This window comes from Cryptomeria japonica, chromosome 7 (assembly GCF_030272615.1).
Source record: "Cryptomeria japonica chromosome 7, Sugi_1.0, whole genome shotgun sequence".
Taxonomy (NCBI): Eukaryota; Viridiplantae; Streptophyta; class Pinopsida; order Cupressales; family Cupressaceae; genus Cryptomeria; species Cryptomeria japonica.
This window is the reverse complement of record NC_081411.1, coordinates 301036393-301045165: the sequence shown is the minus strand read 5'-3', so window position 1 is coordinate 301045165 and position 8773 is coordinate 301036393. Positions and strand designations below refer to the sequence as shown.

General features: G+C 35.0%; 1 protein-coding gene across 1 annotated transcript; it reads left to right on the top strand.

Annotated features, from left to right (window-relative positions):
* The first annotated feature begins 1556 nt into the window (after window positions 1-1556).
* Window positions 1557-4514, top strand: LOC131036672 (G-type lectin S-receptor-like serine/threonine-protein kinase SD2-5). The gene has a single exon (XM_057968623.2). The coding sequence runs from the start codon at window positions 1594-1596 to the stop codon at window positions 4102-4104; it is 2511 nt and encodes an 836-aa protein (XP_057824606.2). The 5' UTR covers window positions 1557-1593; the 3' UTR covers window positions 4105-4514.
* The last annotated feature ends 4259 nt before the right edge of the window (window positions 4515-8773 follow it).

Genomic DNA, 8773 nt, shown 5'->3' with positions numbered 1-8773 from the left:
AGCAATGCCTAAAAGTATTCAATGGCTCCCTCATTTCAAGTACCTCAAATTCTACTAGTTGCTTAAGGTCTTGAATGTCTACTTCCACATTTATCCATGTTTCCTTTGTTTCTATACCAAATTCATCTACCAAATTATGTTGATTGGAATTTTCACAACCTTTGGGTGGCCTATTTAGACATCTAAATAGATATTTGATTAAATTTATTAATATTAAAATTTAAATAAATATGATCAATTATATATTTAGATATTTAATTAAATTTTTTGAATTGATTTGAAATACTATTTAATTATATACTAATTTATTTTATGTTGTAAAAAAAACTTTTGTTTAGCTACAAGACTTCACACTATCAGTTGCTCATATAAAAAAAACAAAATTGTTTATTCTTTTCCTGTCACATATGGATCGTTGACCATGTGTTTGCTTGGGCCCTTACATGAAATTAATTCTACAAGGAATAAAATTAAAAAATCTGATATGCACTTGACTTCAGCATAGTGAAATTGATGCAATTTTATTTGATTGGGGACCATGTACTTTTCCAAATGATTGTCGAAGACTTTATCAAAAAAAACTTTGACTTCAATATCAACTACTTGATGTTATGATTTAATGAACTACTCTTTTCCCTATTAATTACTAAGCTCTCTAAATTCAAATAATCTAAAACTTTGCAAAGTCATACTTTTCCAATCTTATTTATCCAAAAGACTTTCACTTTAATATCATTGATTGTCTTCAACTTAATGTTATAGTTTAGCTTAACTCCCTATTAATTTCAATTTCAAGCTCTCTAAATTCAAATCATCGAGCTTGGTAAAACCATACTTTTCTGATCTTATTTATGCAAGAGACTTTGACTTCAATATCATTGATATTCTTGAACTTGGCGTTATAGTTTAAGCTAACTCGTACATTCCCTACTTATTCCCAAGCTCTCTAAATTCAATCGTCTTTCATTCGAGCATGTTATTATTCTGTACTCTGTCTTTCGGACAGAACTGCTGTTTAGAAAAATGATGACAACGGACTGTTTTTCGTCCTGTCCTCCTTTGCTTTCGCTACGTCTACCACTCTTCCTTGTATCGTGCTCACTATTTGCAGAAAGCCTTGCTATTACTCCAACAGCTACGTACTATTGAGGCAGAACATGGAGGAACAATATCCAGTCTATATATTATTGTTTTTTACATTGTAAATAAAACATTTGTTTAGCTAGAAGACTCGAGACTCTCCGCATATACAAAAAAAACAAAACTGTTTATTCTTTTCCTGTCACGTATGCGTCGCTGACCATGTGTTTGCTTGGACAATGACACGGCGTTAATACAACGTACTTTTCCTAGTCGTCGTCGAAGACTTTGTAAGGCCATCCTTTTCTGGTCTTATTCTGGTTTCTTAGTCTAAATTAATACAAGAGACTTTGTCTTCAATATCATTGATTTTCTTCAACTCGGCATTATGATTTAACTTAACTCCTCGCCTCCCTATTCATTGCCCTTAGAACTCTCTAAATTTAAATCGTCTTTCATTCGAGCATGTTATTATTCTGTGCTCTCTCTCGGACATAACTGTTGTTTATAAAAATGATAACGGACTTTTTTTTGTCCTCTCCTCCTTTGCTTTCGCTACTTCTGCCACTCTTCCTTATATCGTCCTCACTATTTGCAGAAAGCCTTGCTATTACTTCCACAGCTGCGTATGAAGGCAGAACATGGAGGAACAATATCCAGTCTCTACATTTCCTGACACCGTCAATTTATAAAGACGCACTCGTCAGACCGATCCTTCTGAGCAGCAATATTTCATATAATGATGTGAATCTCCAGTTTGGATGTGGATTCTTCTGTTATGGCAGCCCTTGTGACACAAGCTACCTATTTGCAACTTTCTCTGTTGTCTACACCACTGATGGTATGCTGCTTGATATGCAAATGGTGTGGTGTGCAAACAGAGACCAGATGGTGCAAGAAAACGCAGCCCTAACACTCACCTCCACAGGAGAACTTGTATTAAGGAACTCAGATGGCACTCTCGTCTGGTCTACAAATACATCTCCACAAGCTTTTCAAAGGATGGCAATACACGAATCTGGGAACCTTGTTCTCTATAACACCTCCGGTGGAATCATTTGGCAATCTTTTGATTATACAACTGATACCGGTCTGCCAGGGCAGAAGTTCAAGGTGGGACAGAAAATTACTGCAAACATTTCTCCAAAGGATACAAGGAAAGGTCGTTTCTATGGTATCTTGCAGCACGATGGATTTGCTTTGTATACAGCCTCAGCACCGTCTAAAATGTATTACAGGTACCCCGAGGCACCTGTAGATGTGGAGTTAACTTATTCCGTGATCGAGAATCAGTCCCTCAATATGTATTCTCGAGGACGACGAATACCGTCAATTCATTTTACAATACCCAAAGGCTGCCTTTACTTTAAATTGGGTTCAGATGGACGCTTAAAATTCTGCATCGTCCAAAAAAATCCAGGAAGATCTGTCCTTAACTATTCGCCATGGTTCATGAAATCAGTGTTTCAGTGTGATTCTCCAGGAGCTTGCGGAGACTATGGTCTTTGCAAAAACGGTCAGTGCAGCTGTCCGGGAGATGGCAAGGCTTTTAAACCGACTGATGCCACAGAACCCAATTCCGGATGTGCTCCGCGCGTTCCTCTGGTGTGCTCACAGACTAGTAGGCGCCAAGGTCATCACTTTTTGGAACTGGAGCATGTTGCCTATTTTACTTATCTTTATGAAAATGCTTCGACGTCAGGTTTGGTGTCAAGAGATGAATGTAAAACACTTTGCCTCGAAAACTGCTCTTGCAAAGCTGCTTTTTTCAGGTACGGGACCAATTTTTCGAGTGGTTATTGTTATCTAGAGTCCAATATCTATTCTATGACAACTATGAGTCCAGTCGATAAGTTTTACAATTCCACTGCTTATATTAAAATCCAGTCAACGTCCAAGCGCTTTAAGTCCATAGTTGTCATCATCATTTGTGTTTCTGTGGGTGGAGCGGTAGCTCTGTTTATCTTATTTTGGGCAAGGATAAAAGGGTCTCAAAATAGAAGACAGCAGAAAGTAAAGGATGAGGATGCAGGTGAGGATGATGTTGATTGGTCAGCAGGCTTACCGTTGCGGTTCTCATTCCAAGAACTGCAAGACGCTACAAAGGGCTTTAACATTAAGTTGGGCAGCGGAGGATTCGGTTCAGTTTATCAGGGTGTTCTGTCAGACGGCTCAAAGATAGCAGTGAAGCGCCTTCACAGAGCAGGACATGGAGAAAAGGGGTTCAGGGCAGAAGTGGAAACGCTAGGGAAAATTGACCATCTCAATTTGGTAAGACTGAAGGGCTTTTGTGCAGAAAAATTCCATAGAATGCTTGTATACGAGTATTTACCAAATGGATCTCTTGATAAATGGATATTTTTTAACAAGAGTCATCCATGTTTGCTGGACTGGAAGAGCAGATCCAGAGTAGTTCTTGATATTGCGAGAGGATTAGCATATTTGCATGAAGAATGTCAAGAACGTATAATACATTTCGACATCAAGCCTCAGAACATTCTCCTTGACCAAAATTTCAATGCCAAAGTGTCAGATTTCGGCTTGGCAAAGTTGATTAACAGAGAGCAAAGTGAAGTGATAACCATGATAAGAGGGACACCAGGGTATATGGCACCTGAGTTGTTGAACATGCATATAACAGAGAAGGCAGATATATTTAGCTTTGGCGTTATGGTGATAGAAATTGTCAGCGGAAAACGAAGCAGAGAGCTTTCAGAAAACGGCTTGTTTTCACTGTTACAAGTTAAGGCAGAGGAAGGGAGGTTATTGGATTTGGTCTATCCGGGGCTTGAAAATGAGGAAACGGGCATAAAAGAGGAGGCAATAAAATTGATAAAAGTGGGAATGTGGTGTGTACAGGACAATTTTACAAGGCGACCAGCGATGTCCATTGTGGTGAAGGCGTTGGAAGGTTTAATAGACACCTTTAATGATGTTCCATGCGCGTCACCAGGGTCAACAGTTGGTTCTTATAGGCAGACTCTCTTCTCGGCTGAGCTGTCCGTGTTATCTGGACCTAGGTAATTTGTTTGTTTACTTAGTTTGCTCTGCAGATTTTTCTTATCAACGACCTACAACCATCTCTATTTTTTTTTCCAGTATGTTTAAATGTTAAATAGGTCTTCATAGTATGTCTGTAATCAGTCATTCGCTATCATTAGATAAAATAGGCTTGTTTGGAAACTTTTGTATGGTTACAATCTGCCTGTAATCAAACAAATCATTATCAGCCCACGCTCATAACAGGTCTTTCTCCTATCATCCTAGTTCTGTGTATATGGACTTCGCATAATTTGTCTTTATTTATTAGTACCGACTTATAAGTCTAATGTGTTCATGTAATCAGTTTGCTAATAGTTCGCGCTGAGAGTTATGCCAGCAAAAATAGTTCGAGTTTCCAATGTTTTTGTTATCTTCTTTTTTACAAATATATTAAAGAAGAGCTGGAAAAAGTTAGTGACTGTCATTTTTAAGTTGGAATGTCTCTAAATTTACAAAAAATAAATGTATGCAGCTGGTCATTACGTGAACTTTGGGTAGGGTAGATGGAAAGCAATTGAAGCTTTTCCATTATTGTTGTAGTTTTACTTCCTTGTTTGCTTCCTTCAATATGATTGATTTGTATGCAATTTGCATTATAGAAATAGATTACAGACTTTCATTGCAATAATGCATACTCTACGACAGGTACATAACATCTATTGTGTTTTCTTATTGCTAGTGCTACTAAGCCATAAACCAACCAAGTCCAAAACATGTATATAATATGATCAACAAGTAGTCTACATTTTGTTTGTTCAGGTTTGTTAATGTACATATATGAATAAAAAATTTCTAATTGAATTTTGTGTTAGTTGACTTTGGGTAGTCCACAATAAAATATTTTAAGCATTAGTTCTGTTTAGACTTTCAAATCATTTCATTCCTATGAAAATTTGTGTTATTTTCTTAGATATTTTTAAAAAATATTCTTACAATACAATTTGTAGGTTATACTTATTTAGTAGATTTATGTATTTAGTATTGTGTCACTTTTTCTTAGTAGTTTTTTAAACAACACTTGATTTGGAATAAAATTTTGCAATTGCATAGGGGTAAAAATAGACCTTTGTAATAGAACATGGTCATCAATCACAAAATAATTAAAAGTGGTTTTATGTCATGCATTATAATTGCAACTATCCTAATGAGTATCAATTCAAGGTGAAGAAATCATGATAATTCAATGTTGTGAAAACATAATACATGCACTTCCTACCATTCATTTCCGCTATAATACAATTATTCTAGGTTCATTTCATGTGCTTGTAGGAATGTGTCATGAAAAGATTTATACAAAATTTATTTTTTCATCATTTGATCTTGTATTTATCAAACAAGTGAAATTTCAATATATATAGATGTCAGCACTTATCTTTTAAAAAATTTACTCAATCTAAAATGTGACTTGGGCTACATTATTGGATTGTGATCAATATGTTATATCAACTATTTGTCAATATATAATTGAACAACCCCAAATAAATTACTGGATGAGGAAACATTTTAGAAGAATGTGTTTTGAACATCAAAAAACTAAAATACAAATAATTTGATCAATAGCACAATACATGTAGATTTATTCACATGTTTTTTATTAGTATAAAATAGGAATTACATGGACCCAAAATCCACAAAAAAAGAAACAATCTCTAAAGACAAACCAGAAATGAATCCATAGTGGGTCAGTAGAAACATACACAATAGAAATCGAGGTCTACGAACCCAGAGATTAAATAATTTTGTTCTGCATTTGAATAGTCTTAACATTTTTCTAAATAAAATCCCTATTTATATGAGCTAACTCCTCCATATCTATGGCTTTAATCTGCTTACCTTTATCCTTGCTTCGGGTGTGATTTGAAGGTACCTAATTAGTTTGGGTCTTGCCTTCCAGGATGAGCTCCTTAACCTTTCCTTTGCCACGGAATGAGATTGAGGGGGAGGTATGAGTGACGGAAGGGGAAACATTAAGAGACTGAGCCTTTTCATTTAGCCTTCAAAGGCCCTACATTCTATTGATCATGGTGATTCTACTCACTACAATGACTGTTGTTAGCTTCTCCTGATCCCTATCCATAGCCACCTCTAGGTTCATTTTTTCTTCATGATCATTCTTCATGGCTTTGACATTTGTCACCAGTTTTTGATTGAGCTCAAGCATGTTGTTCATGTTGTTCAAAGAGGTTGATGAATATCGTCCCACGATAAGGTAATTGATCCTTATTTTCAGACATTAGAGATCTTCGTGACCACCCAATTAAAAAATTTAATTTGGCCTTCCATAGCCACTTTGGAATGTTTATCTTTACCCATAATGGTTGTTCCTTCTCCTGCTGAAATGGGATTTCAATATGAAAATCTTGATTCTGTTGATCCCCAGCAATTCCAATGGTATTTTTTATGCATTTTAATTCCTTGAAGATTCTTTGGGAGGGGGGGAGGGCGCGTTCACTCCTAAGGTAGAGTCTAGCTCAAAAATCCTATTATTTATTTCTGAAGTAGGAGGCCTTGGGGCTTTACCCTTTTTAGCAGAGCTTGGGCTATAAGAATCAAGAACAAACTCATTCGAGGGGGAATAGTTAGAATCATCCTTATTAGACACATCCTTTTTAGGTCCCACTTTTTGGTACGTCCTGATTTTTGCTGAAATCATACATTTTTTTAAAAATATAACGATTTAAGCTTTAAGAGGATCGATTTGAATTAATTAATTGAAGAGAGTTAAATCAAAGGCTCTTAGATCAAAATTTATTTTATAGAAGCTCTCTCCTTCTAGATCATACTTGCAATGGAGTCTCCTTTGCACCTATCAAATGCTAATAAATAATCAATTTTACATTAGCTTTTGGGGGGTCAAATTAATTCATTTAAAAGTTGTTGTTTTTAAAGTATTTAGTCCTTATTATAAGCTTTCCAAATAGTATAACTTTTAATATATTTAATTTCATTAATATATTTTTATTTTATTTCTTATGAATGTAGGTTATTCACCGAACAGTAACTTCTTTGTTCAATACATTAGGAAAAATAGTAAACTAATTCAAAAAAATTCTGAAAAATATCTATGGACTAGGTATTGGTGTTTTCTTTCTAACAAAAAAAAAAGAAAATTGAATCTTGATATATATATAACAAGTTATGTGTTCAAATGTACACCTATATCCAAATTATAATTAGTTGAACTTCAAAACTTAATAAAATAAAAAATATTCAACATATCACTATCAAACCAAGTGCATGCCCTGGGTATTGATTTTACAAACCAAAATTCAAAAGAATTAAATTTTAATCATTTATAGAAAAAAAATTATGCATTTCGGGATACACATCACTCTTTAAAAATGTTGTTTGTTGTAAACAACTACTTATTGAGGGAGATGGAAAAATCATTAAAATTTTATTCAAACAAATTTGCAAATAATATATTTAGAATCTACAAACAAGATGTTAAAAATCACTAGTTTATATCATCTTCAAATTCTTAACGGTTTAAAAGTTATAGGTGTCAGAGAGTGAAGGTTTTTTTCAAAATATTCATCTAAGTGTCAAAGTTGGTCAAAAAGTGAGAGCCAGTATTGTGAGTTCACCTTGGAACAAAAGCCTTACCTTAGAAGAAGATTTCTTTTTATGGGTTCAAAGATGGAAAGCATCTTCATTAGAGGTTTTAGACTCTGATGACTCATTTGTATAATGCAAATTAACATTTTGGGCATAGTGAATATTTTTCTTTGTAGAGATCGAGGGATGGGACTTAATATCAAGGGATTTGGCATGTTTGACAATCAAAATAATCAAACCCTGGTGGAGGACACGAGAGCTTCAATTATTTAGGTGGACATTAACACAATTACATAGAAATGATATCAGATAACATGGAATCAAAATGCATCTATCATGCCTAAAATGGCTCAGAATAGTGAAGTGGTAGTTAGAAATACTATTGTAGCATCCATCAAAAGTAATGTACCTCATAATAACATCACCCACATCCACCCATAGGGATTTCAGGTCCTCACGTTTGTAGCCACCATTAGTCATGTGGTGGACTTTCACTCTCTTGTTCTTTTGGAAGATGTCAAGGGCTTCCTTAGAAGCTTTCCTATCTCTGTAAAATTTCCTTCCTTCCATAAGAATCCATGTAACCTCAGCAATTAGATTCCCATCCACTAGAAATTCACCCCCAAACATTTGAAGAGTACCATTATTCTATCATTTGGTGAAAATACGAGAAGCCCTAGGGTCGTGGCCATGGAGTTTCTCAATGTAGGGTGTAATTTTGCCCCCATAAACTTTATCCCAAACCTCTACCTTGTTCCTCCATTTTTTATATGATGTGAGATCCAATCTATTTATGTCACCACCCATTACCAACCTACAATTTTATCTAAAACTTCCTATCCACAAGCCACTGGACCCTAGGAAACAACACAAAAGAACTACGAAGATTCTAGAATTGGCTAAAAAAACAAATCCCACCTTTTCTAAGAATATAGTGAAAAAGTCATCCCAACCCAATTGTCTACATAAATTAAATTTACATCAAAATAATATACATGACATCCCCCATATCAAGATGATCTATAGTTATCATAGATAAAAAATTAATATCCACAAGGATGATATCCTAGGGACCCCACCATTTAATATTGTT

What these genes read in the sequence shown, in the direction of transcription:
- LOC131036672 (XM_057968623.2), top strand. Translation starts at nt 1,594, where the DNA reads ATGATAACGGACTTTTTTTTGTCCTCTCCTCCTTTGCTTTCGCTACTT.